This window comes from Pseudophryne corroboree, assembly GCF_028390025.1.
Source record: "Pseudophryne corroboree isolate aPseCor3 chromosome 3 unlocalized genomic scaffold, aPseCor3.hap2 SUPER_3_unloc_1, whole genome shotgun sequence".
Lineage (NCBI taxonomy): Eukaryota > Metazoa > Chordata > Amphibia > Anura > Myobatrachidae > Pseudophryne > Pseudophryne corroboree.
Genome location: NW_026967493.1, coordinates 6,535,299 through 6,559,931, shown reverse-complemented (window position 1 = coordinate 6,559,931; position 24,633 = coordinate 6,535,299). Strand labels below are relative to the sequence as shown.

At 49.5% G+C, this 24,633-nt stretch overlaps 1 protein-coding gene across 2 annotated transcripts in view; it reads left to right on the top strand.

Annotated features, from left to right (window-relative positions):
- The window catches only part of LOC134983157 (gastrula zinc finger protein XlCGF26.1-like), a 61,011-nt gene extending 37,005 nt beyond the window's left edge, over positions 1-24,006 (top strand). For both annotated transcript variants that reach the window (XM_063948909.1, XM_063948908.1), the window contains exons 6-8: positions 1,855-1,952; positions 4,001-4,112; positions 22,514-24,006. In XM_063948909.1, coding sequence (XP_063804979.1) covers positions 1,855-1,952; positions 4,001-4,112; positions 22,514-23,928 — 1,625 coding nt within the window. In that variant the 3' untranslated portion in view covers positions 23,929-24,006. The remainder of the gene's footprint in view (positions 1-1,854; positions 1,953-4,000; positions 4,113-22,513) is intronic.
- Positions 24,007-24,633: the final 627 nt, after the last annotated feature.

Genomic DNA, 24,633 nt, shown 5'->3' with positions numbered 1-24,633 from the left:
TGAGGATGACTATGGAAGGGAGACTAGGATCATGAATGAGGATGACAATGGAAGGTGGATTATAGGATGATGAATGAGGATGACGACAGGAGGGAGACTGTAGGATCATGAATGAGGATGACGATGGAAGGCAGAATATAGGATCATGAATGATGACGATGGAAGGGGATACTGTAGGATCATGAATGAGGATGACTATGGAAGGGAGACTGTAGGATCATGAATGAGGATGACTATGGAAGGGAGACTGTAGGATCATGAATGAGGATGACGACAGAAGGGAGACTGTAGGATCATGAATGAGGATGACTATGGAAGGGAGAATGTAGGATTATGAATGAGGATGACGATGGAAGAGAGCCTGTAGAATCATGAATGACAATGGAAGGCAGACTATAGGATCATGAATGAGGATGACGATGGAACTGAGAATGAAGGATCATGAATGAGGATGACGATGGAACTGAGAATGAAGGATCATGAATGAGGATGACGATGGAAGGAGGATTATAGGATGATGAATGAGGATGACGACAGGAGGGAGACTGTAGGATCGTGAATGAAGATGACGATGGAAGGGAGAATGAAGGATCATGAATGAGGATGACGATGGAAGGGAGAATGAAGGATCATGAATGAGGATGATGGAAGGGAAGACTGTAGGATCATGAATGCGGATAACGATGGAAGGGAGACTGTAGGATCATGAATGAGTATGATGGAAGGGAGAAAGTAGGATCATGAATGAGTATGATGATGGAAGGGAGAATGTAGGATCATGAATGAGTATGATGATGGAAGGGAGAATGTAGGATCATGAGTGAGTATGATGATGGAAGGGAGAATGTAGGATCATGAATGAGGATGATGATGGAAGGGAGAATGTAGGATCATGAGTGAGTATGATGATGGAAGGGAGACTGTAGGATCATGAATGATGGAAGGGAGAATGTAGGATCATGAATGAGGATGATGATGGAAGGGAGAATGTAGGATCATGAATGAGGATGATGATGGAAGGGAGCTTGTATCGCTGTGATAGATTAGCCCAAAGCTGATAAATGGGGGGGAAAAACCCTCTTACAGCAGCAGTAGAGAAGTTACATCCCATCTGTACTGGTATAGGCACTGGTAGGAGTGAGGGCTTTTAGGCTGCATACAGGGGAGGCATCTGAGTCCTAATTGGCACAGTTTGCAGATCAGCACCAGGCGTCTCTCTGTGAGCAGCAGTGTCATCAGGAGCCGGCGGCACAGTGTCCGCCAAAGTGTAATTATATCGCACCCATCCAATAGGCTTCTGACTTTAATTAATCTCCAGATGGGTTCATTTACATTCTAAATTCAGTTTTGTACTAAACCATTTATTATCACTGAAGTTATACGACAATATGTAACATAGGATCTAAATAAATTCCTAAAAAAAAAATCCTTTACAAAGACTGGGATATTGCTAACTCCGTAATAGAGTCTCATGGAATCCGGTGCCTACAGGTTGTGTATCTGGCAGGGCTTTTATCTCCGTTAAAAAGTTATAATTAAAGGATGATCTAATCCATTTTCCTGCTGAGAGACTCAGGGACTTAAGTAGAGTTGGGACCAAATTGTCCATTATTGCTGACACGTTGCGCACATGGAAAGCACTGTGTTTATTCCCCCGTATGTATCTGTATACGCATCTACAGTATATGGGCAGACCACCCTTATCCGTATCCTTGTCCGTGCGCACTTACACTAGCCATATCCCTGGTGCTACATATCCGCCTGATAACACAACACGTGTCAGGGCCACCTAGATGCACATCATCTGATAATCCCATATATACAATGTACTCAGTCACTGTGTGTCTTCTACAGATGGGGCCAGTAACAGGACTACCCCAGAGAGATGTCCCCGTCCTCTTTATTCCCAGGATCACACAGAGGAGAATCACCGTGTCCCACAGGAGGGTCAGGTAGGTGGAAACACCAATGTATCAGTGACTGCTCACTTTATGGTCTGTAGTGATGCTGTAGCAGTGTTATTATTTTATTTAATCTCTGTTTATTTAATCTGCATTATTCCATTCCTCCCACTGTATATAAATGGGAGTAGGGGCCTTAGTTTCTCCACATTGTCTCTCTGTGACCCCTCCAGCATAACACATGTTTAGAATGTAGATTTCTTTCACTGTGTTACTAATGTATAAGAGACCCAGCACAGCTTTAATATGGCCTGATCAGGGGCTCAGTATGATATCCCGATGGATGGGATGCCTGCGGTCAGAATCCAGACAGCTTCTCCAAAAGTGTCCTAACCCTCCCCATTGTGGGTGCCTAACCCTCCCAGGTGCTCCCTAACCCTCCCTGGTGCTGCCTAACCCTAACCCTCCCTGGTGCTGCCTAACCCTAACCCTCCCTGGTGCTGCCTAACCCTCCCTGGTGCTGCCTAACCCTGACCCTCCCAGGTGCTGCCTAACAATAACCCTCCCAGGTGCTGCCTAACAATAACCCTCCCAGGTGCTGCCTAACAATAACCCTCCCAGGTGCTGCCTAACAATAACCCTCCCAGGTGCTGCCTAACAATAACCCTCCCAGGTGCTGCCTAACAATAACCCTCCCAGGTGCTGCCTAACAATAACCCTCCCCGGTGCTGCCTAACAATAACCCTCCCCGGTGCTGCCTAACAATAACCCTCCCAGGTGCTGCCTAACAATAACCCTCCCTGGTGCTGCCTAACCCTGACCCTCCCAGGTGCTGCCTAACGCTCACCCACCCTCCCAGGTGCTGCCTAACGCTCACCCACCCTCCCAGGTGCTGCCTAACGCTCACCCACCCTCCCAGGTGCTGCCTAACGCTCACCCACCCTCCCAGGTGCTGCCTAACGCTCCCCCTCCCTCCCCCGCTGCTGCCTAACGCTCCCCCTCCCTCCCCCGCTGCTGCCTAACGCTCCCCCTCCCTCCCCCGCTGCTGCCTAACGCTCCCCCTCCCTCCCCCGCTGCTGCCTAACGCTCCCCCTCCCTCCCCCGCTGCTGCCTAACGCTCCCCCTCCCTCCCCCCGCTGCTGCCTAACGCTCCCCCTCCCTCCCCCGCTGCTGCCTAACGCTCCCCCTCCCTCCCCCGCTGCTGCCTAACGCTCCCCCTCCCTCCCCCGCTGCTGCCTAACGCTCCCCCTCCCTCCCCCGCTGCTGCCTAACGCTCCCCCTCCCTCCCCCGCTGCTGCCTAACGCTCCCCCTCCCTCCCCCGCTGCTGCCTAACGCTCCCCCTCCCTCCCCCGCTGCTGCCTAACGCTCCCCCTCCCTCCCCCGCTGCTGCCTAACGCTCCCCCTCCCTCCCCCGCTGCTGCCTAACGCTCCCCCTCCCTCCCCCGCTGCTGCCTAACGCTCCCCCTCCCTCCCCCGCTGTTGCCTAACGCTCCCCCTCCCTCCCCCGCTGCTGCCTAACGCTCCCCCTCCCTCCCCCGCTGCTGCCTAACGCTCCCCCTCCCTCCCCCGCTGCCGCCTAACGCTCCCCCTCCCTCCCCCGCTGCCGCCTAACGCTCCCCCTCCCTCCCCCGCTGCCGCCTAACGCTCCCCCTCCCTCCCCCGCTGCCGCCTAACGCTCCCCCTCCTCCCTCCCCCGCTGCCGCCTAACGCTCGCCCTCCTCCCTCCCCCGCTGCCGCCTAACGCTCGCCCCCCCCTCCCTCCCCCGCCTAACGCTCGCCCCCCCCCTCCCTCCCCCGCCTAACGCTCGCCCCCCCCTCCCTCCCCCGCCTAACGCTCGCCCCCCCCTCCCTCCCCCGCCTAACGCTCCCCCTCCCTCCCAAATGCCCAACAGTAATTACACTTCCCAGGTGGCATGGCCAGAATGGAATAAGCCTTCATTTAGGAGACAAACAGGTAACAAGTGGTCTCTGGCGCAAAGGTGAGTAGTGTAAATATCAAGTCTGTATATCAGCCACCCGGAGCTGGAGATGCCCGTTGCCTGACTCTCGTCACACGCACATTATGACAGTGTTATTTTATCGTTTTGCGGTCATTTAGGGTGAGGACCTGACTGATTATAAAGTAGAAGATATAAAAGAGGAAAAGGAGACGTATGTGATGGGTGATCAGCAATGTAAGGAGGAGGAAATCCCTACAGGTATCAGCACAGGTGAGTAATAATCACTAAGTACAGAGTCACATATTCTCCTTGTTCTGTCACTGCGCTAATCTCTTATCCCGCACCCTCCTCTGTCACTGCGCTAATCTCTTATCCCGCACCCTCCTCTGTCACTGCGCTAATCTCTTATCCCGCACCCTCCTTTGTCGCTGCGCTAATCTCTTATCCGGCACCCTCCTATGTGACTGCGCTAATCTCTTATCCCGCACCCTCCTCTGTTACTGTGCTAATCTCTTATCCCGCACCCTCCTATGTCGCTGTGCTAATCTCTTATCCCGCACCCTCCTCTGTCACTGCGCTAATCTCTTATCCCGCACCCTCCTCTGTCACTGCGCTAATCTCTTATCCCGCACCCTCCTCTGTCACTGCGCTAATCTCTTATCCCACACCCTCCTCTGTCACTGCGCTAATCTCTTATCCCACACCCTCCTCTGTCACTGCGCTAATCTCTTATCCCGCACCCTCCTCTGTCACTGCGCTAATCTCTTATCCCACACCCTCCTTTGTCGCTGCGCTAATCTCTTATCCGGCACCCTCCTTTGTCGCTGCGCTAATCTCTTATCCGGCACCCTCCTGTCACTGCGCTAATCTCTTATCCCGCACCCTCCTCTGTCGCTGTGCTAATCTCTTATTCCGCACCCTTCTATGTCGCTGTACTAATCTCTTATCCGGCACCCTCCTCTGTCACTGCGCTAATTTCTTATCCCGCACCCTCCTGTCACTGCGCTAATCTCTTATTCCGCACCCTCCTGTAACTGCGCTAATCTGTTATCCCGCACCCTCCTATGTGGCTGCACTAATCTCTTATCCCGCACCCTCCTTTGTCACTGCGCTAATATCTTATCCGGCACCCTTCTCTGTGTCAAAAGCTAAATATTTATCGTATATAAAACACTTTAAGAGGTCTAAGAACACTGTACGCTATCTACGTAAGAAGTACCGTAAGGGTACGCAAGTTGCGTAACGATCGCTCAACCGTAGTCGAGACGCTCAAGCGTCACGTTCGCTTACGGCCCAGAGATCACAGGCAGGCACGCTAGTGGCTGCCGACTAACGTAATGATTCGCTATAGCGTAGCGGACGCTCGGGACCACGAGGAGATCACCAGCGGTGCAGACGCTTACAACGTTAAACCTTTATCTATACCATTAACAACGAAATATACAGTAAACCTTAGTGTGGTGATAGAGTGTAAATGCAACCTGGTGTAACCTGATTAACTACAAAGCTGCTTGGGCGTCACCGACGCTCAGGGAATACTTAACACTATAAGAAATACACAGATACCTGGGCTTAGGGTCCAAAACCTATTATATGTATTATGACTATTATACTTGCAAAAGAATCACAGTACAAAGCATACACTACAATATAACATAGACTAACTAACCAGATAATTACACAGGAAATACCATACAATACAATACAATCAAGGGAAAATAAGGGAAAAAGAGAGGAGAGAGAGATGGCTTACAATAACATCAAGACAATATGATTGCGGAGAAAACTTACGCACAAGGGGAAACGATCGCATGCGCCTCGATATCCAGCTCCCGATTATCAGCAATGAGAACCGTTGAAGAGAGTGACCTGGATATGGTCGGCCTGCCTATTTATGCCCCACACACAATGCAATTCAATGGTCCCTACAATCTTATTGTTCATTGGACACAGGAATTCGGCTTCGCATTATAACAAAAGGTCATAGGTTGATTCATACAGGTGGGCTGTGACTATTTCCAACTGCTCAGGTGGGAGGGAAACTGGGTTTCCCGCCGCATGGGTAATAAAGTGCAAATAAAGTAAATGTTCATAAACTTCTTATGTCCATAACTATTCGCACGAGCGATTGATCTGCTCCAAACCAACACCGGAATATTTCTAATTAAATATTCTTCCGATGGATACTAAACACCACTGTATTACTCCTGTCTGACGCTTCGTATCAAACAAAGAGGGATTTCTCTGTTCATGAACATTCTATATTAACCAAACTTGCAGAATCTATCAAAGGGACCATGATCTACAAAATACATTATTAGTGAAAATATGTGATGATTGAGTCGCACGCTACGATCGCATAAACTCTACCGTAAATACGCATACCATGCGCCTGCGGGTGCCCGCGACTGTGAGTATGCGCACGTACGGGAGAGCGTACGCATGCGCAGCACGGACCAGTATGAGGTGCAAATATGGCAGTGTGTGTAGAGATATTTTTCTGACTTTGACATCTGTCACTGCGCTAATCTCTTATCCGGCACCCTCCTCTGTCACTGTGCTAATCTCTTATCCGGCACCCTCCTGTCACTGTGCTAATCTCTTATCCGGCACCCTCCTGTCACTGCACTAATCTCTTATCCCGCACCCTCCTATGTCGCTGCACTAATCTCTTATCCCGCACCCTCCTATGTCGCTGCACTAATCTCTTATCCCGCACCCTCCTATGTCGCTGCACTAATCTCTTATCCCGCACCCTCCTCTGTCGCTGCGCTAATCTCTTATCCCGCACCCTCCTATGTCACAGCACTAATCTCTTATCCCGCACCCTCCTATGTCACAGCACTAATCTCTTATCCCGCACCCTCCTCTGTCACTGCACTAATCTCTTATCCCGCACCCTCCTCTGTCACTGCACTAATCCCTTATCCCGCACCCTCCTCTGTCACTGCACTAATCTCTTATCCCGCACCCTCCTCTGTCACTGCACTAATCTCTTATCCCGCACCCTCCTCTGTCACTGCACTAATCTCTTATCCCGCACCCTCCTCTGTCACTGCACTAATCTCTTATCCCGCACCCTCCTCTGTCACTGCACTAATCTCTTATCCCGCACCCTCCTCTGTCACTGCACTAATCTCTTATCCCGCACCCTCCTCTGTCACTGCACTAATCTCTTATCCCGCACCCTCCTCTGTCACTGCACTAATCTCTTATCCCGCACCCTCCTCTGTCACTGCGCTAATCTCTTATCCCGCACCCTCCTCTGTCACTGCGCTAATCTCTTATCCCGCACCCTCCTCTGTCACTGCGCTAATCTCTTATCCCGCACCCTTCTCTGTCACTGCGCTAATCTCTTATCCCGCACTCTCCTCTAGCGCAGTGACGATCTCTTATCCCGCACCCTCCTCTGTCACTGCACTAATCTCTTATCCCACTCCCTCCTCTGTCACTGCACTGATCTCTAATCCCGCACCCTCCTGTCACTGCGCTAAAGTATCTGCCTAGTGGGGGCATCAGTAGCAGTCATCCTTTATTATACTCCTGCTCTCCCCTCACATCATGTCACTTTGTGTTACCAGCCCAGAGATCTGACCAGTCTCCTCCTCACACTCTCTCTGGTGCATCTCATACATCAGCAGCCATCAGCCCCTATTATACTCCTGCTCTCCCCCTCACATCATGTCACTGTGTGTTACCAGCCCAGAGATCTGACCAGTCTCCTACCCACACTCTCTGGTGTATCTCATACATCAGGAGCCATCAGCCGCTATTATACTCCTGCTCTCTCCTCGAATCATGTCACTGTGTGTTACCAGCCTAGCATGTAATAGTCATACAGCAATGTTACGTCCTAGCATGTAATAATAGGATTTTGGTTACCTACCGGTAAATCCTTTTTTCGTAGTCCGTAGAGGTTGCTGGGGTCAATATTAGTACCATGGGGTATAGACGGGTCCACCAGGAGCCATTGGAACTTTAAGAGTTTAACAGTGTGTGCTGGCTCCTCCCTCTATGTCCCTCCTACCAGACTCAGTCTAGAAGCTGCCCGAGGAGGCGACATACTTCGAGAGAAGGAATTACACAGATAGTGGCGAGATTCATACCAGCTCACACAAACATGAAAATCCGGCCAACATGCCAGCATCCTCTACGGACTACGAGAAAAGGATTTACCGGTTGGTAACCAAAATCCTATTTTCTCTAACGTCCTAGTGGATGCTGGGAACTTTGTAAGGACCATGGGGATAGACGGGCTCCGCAGGAGACTGGGCACTCTAAGAAAGATTTAGTACTACTGGTGTGCACTGGCTCCTCCCTCTATGCCCCTCCTCCAGACCTCAGTTAGAATCTGTGCCCGGCCAGAGCTGGGTGCTTTTAGTGAGCTCTCCTGATCTTGCTAATAAGAAAGTATTTTAGTAGGTTTTTTTTTTTTTCAGAGAGCTTCTGCTGGCAACAGACTCTCTGCTACGTGGGACTGAGGGGAGAGAAGCAAACCTACTAACTGCGGCTAGGTTGCGCTTCTTAGGCTACTGGACACCATTATCTCCAGAGGGATCGAACACAGGACCTGACCTTGTCGTCCGTTCCCGGAGCCGCGCCGCCGTCCCCCTCGCAGAGCCAGAAGACAGAAGCCGGCGGGTTGAAGCAAGAAGACGTCAAAATCGGCGGCAGAAGACTCCTGACTTCATATGAGGTAGCGCACAGCACTGCAGCTGTGCGCCATTGCGCCCACACTAACCCACACACTTTGGTCACTGTAGGGTGCAGGGCGCAGGTGGTGGCGCCCTGGGCAGCAATTAAGTACCTCCTGGCAAAAGCAGCATATATACAGTTGGACACTGTTATATGCATGAGCCCCCGCCATTATTTTTACACAAATTCGCGGGACAGAAGCCCGCCGCTGAGGGGGCGGGGCCTTCTTCCTCAGCACTCACCAGCGCCATTTTCTCTCCACAGCTCCGCTGAGAGGAAGCTCCCCAGGCTCTCCCCTGCAGACTCACGGTACAAAGGGTAAAAAAAAAAGAGAGGGGGGGCACATAAATTTAGCGCATTTAATATATATATTCAGCAGCTACTGGGTAAACACTAAGTTACTGTGTGATTCCTGGGGTGTGTGCTGGCATACTCTCTCTCTGTCTCTCCAAAATGCCTTGTGGGGGTCCTGTCCTCATATAGCGCATCCCCCGTGTGTGTGCGGTGTCTGTACTCGTGTATCGACATGTTTGACGAAGAGGGCTATGTGGAGGCAGAGCAAGTGCAGATGAATGACGTGTCTCCGCCGACGGCGCCGACACCTGATTGGATGGATATGTGGAAGGTGTTAAATGATAATGTAAACTCCTTACATAAAAGGTTGGATAAAGTTGATGCCTTGGGTCAGTCGGGGTCTCAGCCCATGCCTGATCCTACAGCGCAGAGGCTGTCAGGGTCTCAGTAGCGCCCACTATCCAAAATTGTTGACACAGATATCGACACGGATTCCGACTCCAGTGTCGATGACGATGATACAAAATTGCAGCCTAAAATGGCTAAAGCTATCCGCTACATGATTATAGCAATGAAGGATGTTTTGCACATATCAGAGGAAAACCCTGTCCCTGACAAGAGGGTTTATATGTATGGGGAGATAAAGCAAGAGGTGACTTTTCTCCCTTCACATGAGTTAAACGAGTTATGTGAAAAAGCGTGGGATTCTCCTGATAAGAAAGTGCTGATTCCCAAAAGGTTACTTATGGCGTACCCTTTCCCGCCAACGGACAGGATGCGCTGGGAATCCACCCCTAGGGTAGATAAAGCTCTGACACGCTTATCTAAGAAGGTGGCCCTGCCGTCACAGGATACGGCCGCCCTAAAGGATCCTGCAGATATGTGTAGTGCTGTAGCAGCATGGACAGATAATCTGTCTGAGGAAATGGATACCTTAGACAAGGATACCATTTTACTGACCCTGGGGTATATAAAAGACGCTGTCCTATATATGAGGGATGCCCAGAGGGACATTTGCCTACTGGGCTCTAGAATAAATGCAATGTCAATTTCTGCCAGAAGGGTCCTGTGGACTCGGCAATGGACAGGTGATGCCGACTCCAAAAAGCACATGGAGGTGTTACCTTACATGGGTGAGGAATTGTTTGGGGACGGTCTCTCGGACCTGGTTTCCACAGCTACGGCTGAAAAGTCAAATTTTTGCCATACATTCCCTCACAGCCTAAGAAAGCACCGTATTACCAAATGCAGTCCTTTCGATCGCAGAGAAGCAAGAAGGTCAGAGGTGCGTCCTTTCTTGCCAGAGGCAGGGGTAGAGGAAAGAAGCTGCACCATACAGCTAGCTCCTAGGAACAGAAGTCCTCCCCGGCCTCCACTAAATCCACCGCATGACGCTGGGGCTCCACAGGTGGAGCCAGGAGCGGTGGGGGCGCGTCTCCGACATTTCAGCCACCAGTGGGTTCGCTCACAGGTGGATCCCTGGGCTATACAGATTGTGTCTCAGGGATACAAGCTGGAATTCGAAGTGATGCCCCCTCACCGTTGCCTCAAATCGGCCCTGCCAGCTTCCCCCATGGAACGGGAAGTAGTGTTAGCGGCAATTCACAAGTTATATCTCCAGCAGGTGGTGGTAAAGGTTCCCCTCCTTCGACAAGGAAGAGGATACTATTCCACAATGTTTGTGGTCCCGAAACCGGACGGTTCGGTCAGACCCATATTGAATTTAAAGTCCCTGAACATTTATCTGAAAAGATTCAAGTTCAAAATGGAATCGCTCAGAGCGGTCATTGCAAGCCTGGAAGAGGGGGATTTTATGGTGTCTCTGGACATCAAGCATGCTTACTTGCATGTCCCCATTTATCCACCTCATCAGGAGTACCTCAGATTTGTGGTACAGGACTGTCATTACCAATTCCAGACGTTGCCGTTTGGGCTCTCCACGGCACCAAGGAATATTTACCAAGGTAATGGCAGAAATGATGGTGCTCCTTCGGAAGCAAGGAGTCACAATTATCCCATACTTGGACGATCTCCTCATAAAGGCGAGGTCCAGAAAGCAGTTGCTAATCAGCGTAGCACACTCTCAGGAAGTGTTGCAACAACACGGCTGGATTCTGAATATCCCAAAGTCACAGCTGATTCCTACAACGCGTCTGCCCTTTCTGGGCATGATTCTGGACACGGACCAGAAGAAGGTGTTTCTCCCGACGGAGAAAGCTCAAGAGCTCGTGACTCTAGTCAGAGACCTCTTAAGAACGAAACAGGTGTCGGTGCATCGCTGCACACGAGTCCTGGGAAAGATGGTGGCAGCATATGAAGCCATTCCCTTCGGCAGGTTCCATGCGAGGATCTTTCAATGGGATCTGTTGGACAAGTGGTCCGGATCTCATCTTCAGATGCATCGGCTGATCACCCTGTCCCCCAGGGCCAGGGTGTCTCTTCTGTGGTGGCTGCAGAGTGCTCACCTTCTCGAGGGCCGCAGGTTCGGCATACAGGACTGGGTCCTGGTGACCACGGATGCGAGCCTCCGAGGGTGGGGGGCAGTCACTCAGGGAAGAAACTTCCAAGGGTTGTGGTCAGGTCAGGAGGCTTGTCTGCACATAAATATCCTGGAACTAAGGGCCATATACAACGCTCTGAGTCAAGCGGAGCCTCTGCTTCGCAACCAACCGGTGCTGATTCAGTCAGACATCACCGCAGTGGCTCATGTAAACCGCCACGGCGGCACAAGGAGCAGGGTGGCAATGGCGGAAGCCACCAGAATTCTTCGCTGGGCGAAGAATCACGTGCAAGCACTGTTAAGCAGTGTTCATTCCGGGAGTGGACAACTGGGAAGCAGACATCCTCAGCAGGCACGACCTCCACCCGTGAGAGTGGGGACTTCATCACGAAGTCTTCACTCAGATTACAAATCGATGGGAACGGCCACAGGTAGACATGATGGGGTCCCGTCTCAACAAAAAGCTACAAAGGTATTGCGCCAGGTCAAGAGACCCTCAGGCGATAGCTGTGGACGCACTGGTAACACCGTGGGTGTTCCAGTCGGTCTATGTGTTTCCTCCTCTTCCTCTCATACCCAAGGTGCTGAGAATTGTAAGAAGAAGAGGTGTGAGAACAATACTAATTGTTCCGGATTGGCCAAGAAGGACTTGGTACCCGGAACTGCAAGAAATGCTCACAGAGGACCCATGGCCTCTGCCTCTGAGACAGGACCTGTTGCAACAGGGGCCCTGTCTGTTCCAAGACTTACCGCGGCTGCGTTTGACGGCATGGCAGTTGAACGCAGGATCCTAGCGGAAAAAGGCATTCCGGAGGAAGTTATTCCTACGCTGATAAAGGCTAGGAAGGACGTGACAGCAAGGCACTATCACCGTATATGGCGAAAATATGTTGCCTGGTGTGAGGCCAGGGAGGCCCCTACAGAGGAATTCCAGCTGGGTCGGTTCCTGCACTTCCTACAGGCTGGAGTGACTATGGGCCTGAAGTTGGGGTCCATAAAGGTCCAGATTTCGGCCCTATCTATTTTCTTTCAAAAAGAACTGGCTTCTCTTCCTGAAGTTCAGACGTTTGTGAAGGGAGTGCTGCATATTTAGCCCCCTTTTGTGCCACCAGTGGCACCTTGGGATCTCAACGTGGTGTTGGGTTTCCTGAAATCCCACTGGTTTGAGCCACTTAAGACCATGGAGCTAAAGTATCTCACGTGGAAGGTGGTCATGCTGTTGGCCTTAGCTTCAGCTAGGCGTGTGTCAGAATTGGCGGCTTTGTCATGTAAAAGCCCCTATCTGGTTTACCATATGGACAGGGCAGAATTACGGTCTCGTCCGCAATTTCTGCCGAAGGTGGTGTCATCTTTTCATTTGAACCAACCTATTGTGGTGCCTGCGGCTACTCGTGACTTGGAGGATTCCAGGTTGCTTGATGTAGTCAGGGCTTTGAAGATCTATGTAGCCAGGACGGCTGGAGTCAGGAAGACTGACTCGCTGTTTATCCTGTATGCATCCAACAAACTGGGTGCTCCTGCTTCAAAGCAAACCATTGCTCGCTGGATCTGTAGCAAGATTCAGCAGGCTCATTCTGCGGCTGGTTTGCCGCATCCAAAATCAGTGAAAGCCCATTCCACTAAGAAGGTGGGCTCTTCTTGGGCGGCTGCCCGAGGGGTCTCGGCATTACAGCTTTGCCGAGCAGCTACTTGGTCGGGTACAAACACATTTGCTAAGTTCTACAAAATTTGATACCCTGGCTGAGGAGGACCTTGTGTTTGCCCATTCGGTGCTGCAGAGTCATCTGCACTCTCCCGCCCATTTGGGAGCTTTGGTATAATCCCCATGGTCCATATGGAGTCCCCAGCATCCACTAGGACGTTAGAGAAAATAAGATTTTACTCTCCGGTAAATCTATTTCCCGTAGTCCGTAGTGGATGCTGGGCGCCCGTCCCAAGTGCGGATTTTCTGCAATACGTGTACATAGTTATTGCTTAATAAAGGGTTATGTTATGTGGGCATCCACTGTTGATGCTCTGTTTGTTGTTCATACTGTTGACTGGGTGAGTTTATCACAAGTTATACGGTGTGATTGGTGTGGCTGGTATGAGTCTTACCTTGGATTCCAAAATCCTTTCCTTCTAATGTCCGCTCTTCCGGGCACAGTTTCCTTAACTGAGGTCTGGAGGAGGGGCATAGAGGGAGGAGCCAGTACACACCAGTAATACTAAATCTTTCTTAGAGTGCTCAGTCTCCTGCGGAGCCCGTCTATCCCCATGGTCCCTACGGAGTCCCCAGCATCCACTACGGACTACGAGAAATAGAATTACCGGTGAGTAAAATCTTATTTTCTCTAACGTCCTAGAGGATGCTGGGGTCCATAATAGTACCATGGGGATGTACCAAAGCTCACAGTACGGGAGGGAGAGCGCGGAGGCTCCTGCAACACTGCCTGACCAAACTTGAGGTCATCAGAGGCCAAAGTATCGAACTTGTAAAACTTGGCAAACGTGTTCGACCCAGACCAAGTAGCTGCTCGGCAGAGTTGTATCGCCGAGACACCCCGGGCAGCCGCCCAAGAAGAACCCACCTTACGAGTAGAGTGGGCCTTTACGGATTTCGGACACGGCAATCCTGCCGTGGAATAAGCTTGCTGGATAGTGAACCTGATCCAGCGTGTAATCGACTGCTTAGAAGCAGGACATACAATTTTCTTTGGATCATAGAGGACAAACAGAGAGTCACTTTTCCTATGACGAGCCGTCCTCTTCATGTAAATCTTCAAGGTCCTCACCACATCCAAGGCCTTTGAAGTAATTGAGGAGTCAGTAGCCACTGGCACCACAATAGGTTGGTTGATGTGGAAAGCCGACGCAACCTTAGGTAGGAACTGTGGACGAGTCCTAAGTTCTGCCATGTCTTCATGGAAGATCAGATAGGGGCTTTTACAAGATAAAGCCCCCAATTCCGACACGCGTCGTGCAGAAGCCAAGGCCAACAAGGTGACCGCCTTCCACGTGAGAAACTTGAGATCAGCCTCCTGTAGAGGCTCAAACCAAGCAGATTGTAGGAACTGCAACACCACATCAAGATTCCATGGAGCCGTAGGCGCCACAAAGGGAGGCTGGATGTGCAGAACCCCTTTCAAAAAGGTCTGAACCTTAGGAAGAACAGCCAATTGTTTTTGGAAGAAGATGGACAAAGCAGAGATCTGGACCTTGATGGAGCCCAGTCTCAGCCCCATATCCACCCCTGCTTGCAGAAAGAGGAGAAAATGACCAAGTTGAAACTCCACCGCCGGAAACTTCTTGGACTCACACCAAGAAACATATTTCTGCCAAATGCGATGGTAATGCTTAGACGTTACCCCCTTCCTTGCCTGTATCAGGGTAGGAATGACCTCACTCGGGATACAGTCCCGAGCTAAGATCTGGCGTTCAACCGCCATGCCGTCAAACGAAGCCACGGTATGTCTTATTAAGCGAACGCCCCCTGCAGAAGCAGATCCTCCCGAAGAGGTAAAGGCCGCAGATCTTCCCGCAGATGATCCGGCCGATCCGCGTACCAAGCCTTCCTTGGCCAATCCGGAGCAATGAGAATTGCCAGAACCTTCGTTCTTCTCATGAGTTGAAGAACCCCTGGTATCAGAGGAAGTGGAGGGAACACATACACGGACTTTAACACCCAAGGTGTTACCAGTGCGTCCACCGCCACTGCCTATGGGTCTCTTGACCTGGTACATTACCTCCGTAGCTTCTTGTTGAGGCGGGAGGCCATCATGTCTATGTGAGGAACTCCCCACCAACCGGTTACCTCCTCGAACACCTCCGGATGGAGGCCCCACTCCCCTGGATAGAGATCGTGTCTGCTGAGGAAGTCTGCTTCCCAGTTGTCTACGCCCAGAATGAAGATTGCCGACATCGCCACCGCGTGCCTTTCTGCCCAGATGAGGATCTTTGACACCTTTGCCATGGCAGCTCTGCTCTTCGTTCCGCCTTGTCGGTTTATGTAGGCCACTGTGGTCACGTTGTCCGACTGCACCTGAACAGCCCGATCCTGTAGAAGGTGTACTGCTTGCAGAAGGGCGTTGTAAACGGCCCTGAGTTCCAGGATGTTTATTCGGAGAACTTGATCTGACCATTGTCCTTGAAAGGTTTCCCCCAGAGCGACCGCTCCCCAACCTTTTAGACTTGCATCTGTGGTCAAAAAGATCCAGTCTTGAATTCCGAACCTTCGCCCTTCCAGAAGGTGTGGAAGTTGCAGCCACCAGAGGAGTGAAATCCTGGCTTTCGGAGACAGGCGTATCCTCTTGTGCATGTGTATGGGAAAGCCCAACCACTGCTCCAAGAGGTCCAGTTGAAAAGGTCGAGCATGAAACCTGCCGTACTGCAGAGCATCATAGGCGGCAACCATATTTCCCAGAAGGCGTATGCATTGATGAACCGATATCCAGGTAGGCCGTAGGACATCCCGGACCATTGTTTGAATCCCCAACGCTTTCTCTGCCGGGAGAAATACCCTCTGCATTTCCGTGTCGAGGATCATTCCCAGGAAAGACAGCCGCCTTGTCGGCTCCAGATGAGACTTAGGAAGCACGGTTGGATCCTGAATCTTCCAGAGCAGCTGTGTCGTGAGTGCGATGGACCGCAACAACCTCTCCCTGGATGACGCCTTGATCATGAGATCGTCCAGATATGGACTTATGTTCACCCCGTTTGCGGAGGAGAACCATCATCTCCGCCATCACCTTGGTGAAGATCCTTGGTGCTGTTGAGAGGCCAAACGGCAGCGCCTGGAACTGATAGCGATCGTCTACCAGTGCAAACCTGAGATAAGCTTGATGCGGAGCCCAAATTGGAATGTGGAGGTAAGCATCCTTGATAGAAACATAGAAACATAGAATTTGTCGGCAGATAAGAACCACTTGGCCCATCTAGTCTGCCCCTTTTTTTTTTTTTTTTTTTATTCTTTTTTTTTATCACTAACCTTATTTGATCCTTATTTCTTTGTAAGGATATCCTTATGTCTATCCCATGCATGTTTAAATTGCTCTACTGTCTTAGCCTCTACCACCTCTGATGGGAGGCTATTCCACTTGTCCACTACCCTTTCTGTGAAATAATTTTTCCGCAAATTTCCCCTGAACCTCCCCCCCTCCAGTCTCAGTGCATGTCCTCGTGTCCTATTGCTTCTCTTCATTTGGAGAATGTTTCCCTCCTGGACTTTGTTAAAACCCTTCATATATTTGAAAGTTTCTATCATGTCCCCCCTTTCCCTTCTCTGCTCCAAACTATACATATTGAGATTTCTTAGTCTTTCTGGGTATGTTTTGTGATGTAGGCCATGCACCATTTTAGTTGCCCTCCTTTGTACAGTTTCTAATGTATTAATATCCTTTTGAAGATATGGCCTCCAGAACTGAATACAGTATTCTAGATGAGGCCGTACCAATGACCTATACAGTGGCATTATTACTTCTTTCTTTCTGCTGCTGATTCCTCTCCCAATGCAGCCAAGCATCTGACTAGCCTTCCTCATTGCCTTGTTACATTGCTTACCTGCTTTTAAGTCATCTTGATGTCCAGGGACACCAGGAACTCCCCCTCCCGATAGTCCTGAAATGACAGCTCTCAGAGATTCCATCTTGAATTTGAACTCCTTAAGATAAGGGTTCAAAGATTTTAAATTTAGAATAGGCTGTACAAAACCATTCGGTTTCGGTACCACAAAAAGGTTTGAATAATAACCCTTGTTCCGTTGCTGAAGAGGGACTTGAACAATGACCTCTGACACCACCAATTTCCTGATTGCCTCCAGAAGAATTGTCCTGTCCGCCAGCAGAGCTGGTAAGCCTGACTTGAAGAAAGGCGGGGGCTCTTGAAACTCCAGTCTATACCCCCTGGACACTATATCCAGAACCCAGGGATCCAGACCCGACGACACCCAGACGTGGCTGAACTGCCTGAGTCTCGCCCCCACCTGACCTTCCTCCAGGCCTAGCTTTCCACAGTCATGCGGAGGACTTAGGGGTATCAGAAGCGGGCTTCTGGGTCTGGGAACCTGCAGAAGCGGGTGTCTTTCCTTTGGCATGACCACCTCTGAAGAAGGTGTTCGAAGGCTTATTCTTTCTAGACCTCGCGACCCGAAAGGACTGTGACGTGTTAGACGAAAAGTGCTTCTTCGTAGCCGGTGCAGCTGAGGGGAGAAAAGGAGACTTACCCGCGGTAGCCGTGCCAATCCACGCATCCAGCGCCTCCCCAAATAGAGCCTGACCTTTGTATGGAAGGCCATCACATATTTCCTGGATTCCGCGTCCGCAGACCAGTTACGCAGCCAGAGACTTCTGCAAGCCGAAATTGACATGGAGGAGATCCCCGCAGCCATGGAACCCAGGTCCTTCATGGAATCCACCAGGAACCCTGCAGAATCCTGAATATTACGCAAAAACAAATCAACGTCACCTTTTGTCCAGCGTAGACGATTCCTCCTGCAGAGTGATTGACCACCTGGCAATAGCTTTAGCGATCCAAGCACAGGCTATAGTAGGCCGCAATATAGCACCCGAAGCCGTGTAAATGGATTTCAGCATAGCATCCACCTTGCGATTTGCCGGGTCCTTCAACGCGGTAGACCCCGGGACCGGTAATACCACCTGTTTGGACAGCCTGGATACAGAGGCGTCGACTATCGGCGGGGACTCCCACCTCTTCCTATCTTCCTCGGGGAAGGGAAAAGCCACCAACACCCTCTTGGGAATCTGGAATTTCTTTTCCGGAGTTTCCCATGCCTTTTCAAAGATATCATTCAATTCCTTGGATGCCGGGAAAGTGAGGGGGAGCTTCTTATTATCTGTGAAGAAGGCCTCCTCCACCTGTCCCGCAGCTGTGTCTGAAATGTGTAAAACATCCCTAACAGCCTCAGTCATCAACTGCACCCCCTTGGCAAGTGATGCCGTCCCCCGCAACACATCACCATCACCGTCTGCAGCGTCAGAGTCGGTGTCCGTGTCATCCTGCATAATTGCAAGCGCACGTTTATGAGAATGTACCGCCGGGGACCCTGAGAAGGCAGAATCAGACCATACCACCATAGAGTACTGGAGGCCCTGAGTGGCGTGCTCAGTCCTAGTAACTATCAGAAATCTGGGAAATAGTCCTCCTCAGAGACTAACCATTCTGGCTCTCTATCTGGGATCTGCGCTAAAACTGTGCAATCCTGATTACATGGTATGGAGTCCTCCTGGGAGGACAAATCCTCTGCAGCATATGACTCATTGTCCCTAGACATGTTACCACACACACACACACACACACACACACACCACCCCACAAACACACAGGGTATTATGTAGGCAGAGTCCCCCTCCCAAGAATGGCAGAGAGACACAGAGACTGGAGCCAACCCACACACAGTGCTATTTAGGCAAAGGGAGTCCCTTCCCAGCGCTGACTGTGTCCCTTAATAGGTGACAGCCTATTATGCAGCCTCCCCTCCCTTCTACAATCCCCTGGTACCGTACAGACCGCTGAAGAAAGCTCTAGAGGGACCTGTATCCAGTGGATAGCGACTGCAGGCAGGAAAAATTGCGCTGAACACTGCTGGGTCCGCTCTGAGGAGAAGCTCCGCCGGCTTCCCGCTCTCAAGAAGATTATACTGGCCTGGAGGATTTGGCTGACCTGGATCCGCAGACCCCGACATGCAGGAAACGACCAGTGCAGGGTCTGAAACTGGCCCAGGGCGCTCCCCCCAGCGCAGCACCAATGTACCGTTGAGCCTTCCAGGAGAGCGGTTAAGACCGCGATCCTAACCCTCTAGCTGCCCTCTTCACACTGTTCCCCCGCTTGCAAGGGGGAACAGTGACTCACTCGCCATCTTCAGCTCCTGAGGGGGTGGCGGCCGGCTGCCGGGGTGAGCGTTCCCCTGCGGCGGGGCGCGATCGGACCCCTCTGAAGCTAGTGCCCAGTCAGCAGGAGCAGTTGCTCAAGACTCCGCGGGGCGGACACTGCTCCCCCCCTTTCAGTCCCACGCTGCAGGGAGGCTGTCGCCAGCAGCCTCCCTGTAAAATAAAAAAAACCTGAAAAGGAAGAAATAAACTCTCTTACTAAGAGAACTCTGTAGAGCTCCCCTAGCTGTGACCGGCTCCTCCGGCCACATTTTCTAAACTGAGTCTGGTAGGAGGGGCATAGAGGGAGGAGCTAGCCCAAACTATTAAACGCTTAAAGTGCCAATGGCTCCTGATGGACCCATCTATACCCCATGGTACTAATATGAACCCCAGCATCCTCTAGGACGTTACAGAAAATTAGAGTTATGGTAAAACTTACCTTTGTTAACTCTTTTTCTTCGAGGTCCATAGGATCCACAGGAATGACCTTGGGTATGATGGTGGAGACTAGGAACAGAGCACCAAACAGTTAAGCTTTTTGCTCCCAAGATGTACTGGTCCTTCTCCCTCATTCCCCGCCCACAGCTCAGGATCTTCAGTTTTAGATAAAAGCCCAAAGCAGGAGCTGGAGAGGGGAGAAGGAAGAATGATGCACACAGAAAACACACACACAACCAGGAGATGGGAATTGGTGACAGAGAAAAGAGTACCCATTGAAGCAAAGTGCGTCAGGGTGGGTGTCCTCCTGGATCCTATGGGCCACAAAGAAAAAGAGTAAGGTAAAGGTAAGTTTTACCATAACTCTTATTTTCTTCTTTAGGGTCCATAGGCATCCTCAGGAATGACCTTGGGATGTCCCAAAGCAGTTGAAATAGGGAGGGGACGCTCCTACGCGAAGATGAGAACGTTGCGGTCAAATTAAGCATCTTGAGAGGCTTATCAATGTATCAAAGGCATAGAACCTAAGAAACGTGACAGAGGACCATGTGGCCGCCTTTCATAGTTGTTCTGCAGACTCCGCACGGCGTGCTGCCCACAAAGGACCCACAGAGCGAGTAGAAGGAGCTTTCACTGATTCTGGCAGGGGAAGATCAGCCTGAGTATACGCCTGTGATATGGCCATACGATTCTATGTGCTTATTTGCAAGCCAACCCCTCTTACGAAATCCATAATGAAGAGAGAATATTTGTTCCTGATGGAGTCAGTACGTTGCACGTATATGCTTGGGGCCCGGACTGCATCTAGCGAAGCTTCACCTGCTGAGAGGTCCGATGATTGGAAAGCCGGGACTACAATTTCCTCATTCAGATGGAAACTGGATACCACCGTAGGCAAATATCTGCCTTTTTGTTCAAAGAACAGCTCTATCTTGATGGACAAAACAGAAATGGGGAACTGCCTGAAAGTGCCCCGAATTCTGATACTCTACATGCAGAGGCAATAGCCAACAGAAACAATGTCTTGGCTGTGAGCCATGTGAGGTCAACCGAAGTCAAAGGTTCAAAAAGGCACTTTTGCAAGGCCCATAGAACAAAGACAAATCTTGTGGCGCCACTGGAGGGACAAAGGGAGGCTGAATCCGAAGAACTCCCTGTAGAAATGTCCTGTCCCTTCGACAATAGGGCAATCCGTCTCTGAAACCACACTGACAGAGCGGGAATATGAATCTTCAGAGAGGCCAGACGAAGTCCCATATCAAATCCGGCCTGATGAAAGGCCAGGGTTCCAGATACTTTGAATACCAGAGGGTCATAACGTCTGACAGCATATCACTGGAAGTACTTAATGCAAGACTCTATACTATATCCGAGATGAAGTTTGCTTCCTTGCCTTGAGCATGGGCTGAATGATCGAGAAAAGAAGATTGAAGAGCCACACCATCAAAGACAGACGAGCCAAGTTCGGGTGCAGACAAGGACCCTGATACAACAGGTTTGGTCGCAGAGGAAGTGGTAGAGGATCGTCTATGGACAGACTCTGGAGGTCCGTAAACCAATGACGTATGGGCCATGCCGACGCAATCAGTAGTTTTGTGCCTCCTTCCTGGTTGAATTTGCAAATTATCCTGAGAAGGTGTAAGACCAGAATGAAGAGGTATGCTAGATGAAAGGACCGCTTGTGGTTGGGACCTGAGGTCATCAGTTCCACGTCCGGTAGGCCCCATCTTTCTACCAGAATTTGGAAGACCTCCAGGAGGAGGGACCACTCTCCTGGGTGCACCTCGTGCTGACTGAGGAAGTCCGTTTCCCAGTTTAAAACACCCAAAATGAACACTGCGGAGATTGCTGGGATAGGTCATTCGGCCCATCCGTGGATGTGCTTTACCTCTCGCATTGCCATCTGAGAGCACATACCTCTTTGGTTATTCAGATATGGAACCTGAATAACTTCTCGGCTAGAATGAGGGGACTGCGACCCGTCCCAAAGTTCCAGGACCTTGACCGGTAGGACTGTTTCTGCTAGAGTCCAACGTCCTTGGAAAGAGTACAGGTTGACAACAGGACCCCGACTTCGAAGACTTGCATCTGTGGTAAGGATTATCCAATCCAAGATCCAGAAGGATCTTCCCTTGTCCAGGTGAGATGTTTGCAGCCACCAGGTTAGGGACAGTCGAGCCTCTGGCGAGAATGCTGACACCATCGATCCCAGGACCTGCATAGCCCCCTGGACTGTCCTAGTGAAGACTTCTTCCCATTGATCAACCAGCCATGCGTCTTTAAGCAGGCAGTAGTTATCTGGAAATGGCAGTGTAGGACCACCGGAGACTGTGCTAATATCAGCCAGTCGTCCAGGTATGGGGGTATTCTGATCCACTGACGACTAAGCTGCGCCGCCATTACTGACATGTTTGGTAGATACTCTTGGAGCTGTAGACAGACCAAACGGCAGTACCTGAAATTGATAATGTTGCTGCTGAACAGCAAAGCGAAGATACCACTGGTGAGAAGATGCTATAGGCACATGTAGGTAAGCATCCTGAATGTCTAAAGATATCATGAAGTCCCAAGGCTGCATGGTCAGGACAATAGAGTGGAGTGTTTCCATACAGACCTTGGGCATGCTGATGTACTTTCAGAGATTTCAGGTTTAGAATAGCCCTGTTCTTGGTCTCCACCATCATACCTAAGGTCATTCCTGTGAATGCCTTTGGACCCTGAAGAAGAACCTATTTATTCTCTGATTTCTTCCTTCACAAAGTGAAACATGAAAATGTTGAAATGTTGGGCACAGCAATGCACGTCTTATTATAGTAACATGGTATGGTATAGTTCTGCAGGGATGCTAATTCCCATATATTTATTTTGGTTCCCAACAGATGGACACAACAGCAGGAATAACTTGGGGAGATATTCCATAGTATCTCTAGATTGTGAGAGTTACAATAAGAACTTATCCCAGAACTCTCCGGGAGAAAACCCCATTACCCCAAGTATACATCCAGCATTTCTCGGTGCAGATATATCATCTGATCCTTCTAATCATGAAGAATGTTCGCCTGATAATTCCAGTATTGTTACACACAGTTCAGATCATACAGATGATAAAACATTTCCATGTTCTGAATGTGGGATAAGTTTTACAAAGCAGATAAGTCTTTCTATACATCAGCAGAGAGTTCACAAAGCTGAAAAGCCTTTCCCATGTCCTGAGTGTGGGAAATATTTTAGAAAGCATTTAAGTGTTTCTCAACATAAGAGGAGAGTTCACAGATCTGATAAACCTTTTCCATGTTCTGAATGTGGGAAATGTTTTAGAGTAAATAGAGAGCTCATTTGTCATCAAAGACTCCACACCGGTGAGAAGCCCTATTCATGTCATGAGTGTGGGAAATGTTTTATACAGAAAGGACAGCTTGATAAACATATGAATGTTCATCCAGGTGAGAAGCCATTTCCATGTTCTGAATGTGATAAAAGTTTTACAGTGAAATCAGATCTTAATAAGCATCAAAGAGTCCACACAGGTGAGAGGCCATTTTCATGTTCTGAATGTGAGAAATGTTATACACAGAAAGGATCTCTCGACACACATAGGAGAACTCACACAGGTGAGAAGCCATATCCATGTTCTGAATGTGGGAAATGTTTTAGAGACCATGCACAGCTCGTTATTCATCAAAAAGTTCACACAGGTGAGGGGTTATTTCCATGTTCTGAGTGTGGGAAATGTTATAAACGGCAGGGAAGTCTTGCTGCACATCAGAGATTGCATACAGGTGAGAAGCCATTTCCATGTTCTGAATGTGAAAAATGTTTTAGTGATAAATCAAAGCTCATTACTCATTATAGATTCCACACAGGTGAGAAGCCATTTTCATGTCCTGAGTGTGGGAAATGTTTTAGACATCGGACAGCACTTACTTCTCATAAGAGAACTCACACAGGCGAGAGGCCATATTCATGTTCTGAGTGTGGGAAATGTTTTGCACAGCAGGGAACATTTGCTAAACATCAGAGAACTCACACGGGTGAGAAGCCATTTTCATGTCCTGAATGTGGGAGATGTTTTGCACGTCATGAAACACTTGTAGAACATCAGAAAACACACACAGGTGAGAAGCCATTTCCATGTTCTGAGTGTGGGAAATATTTTGTACGGCAAAAAGATCTCAATAGTCATAAGAGAGTTCATACAAATGATAGGCCATTTTCATGCTCTGAGTGTGGAAAGTGTTTCAAATATAAATCGGTTCTTGTGCTTCATCTGAAACTTCACACAGGAGAAAAATAATGTGTTTGACTGTCTGGAGAAAATATAGGATTGCAGCGGCATTTGCAATACTATAATAAATAAAAAAAATCAAAACAAGCATACATTTAATGTTAGTATTGAATACAGGAGTATCTCTGGCACTGAGAAGGGGACTTTATTGATTAGGGGCCAAATGTAATAGAGTGAAAGTTTCAAAAAGTGAGATTTGGTAAGGTTTTACAAGTGGCAATCATTTACACAGCAAGATCAACCTAGTTTTGCAGTGTTAATGATTGCCACTTTAAAAAACAACAACTGAAAAACTCTCACTCTATTACATTTGGCCATAGATATTCAGTGTGACACCTCTGCTATGGAAGCTATCCCCTACTGTCGATAGACGGGAGCCGAGCAATACAAGACTTTTAAAGTTAATGTCAGTACTTAAGCTGTAAGTAGTCAAAGACCCTGTTAACTGGGCATTATATCTGGGCTGCAATTGGCAAATAAAGGGATGACCCAACATAATTGATAATCAGTAACCAAAGTTATTTTTTATAAATAATCCGTTTTTATTAAGGATTTTCAAATTTGAACAAAGAAAAATACAAGTACAAATGACACAGATAAAAACAAATAGACGAGGTAGGATGACATATGACCACAAATCACATAGTACAAGTGACTATAGAAATAATAACAAGTTCAGTAGTACAAGGTGAGATATCCAATTTCAAAATCAAC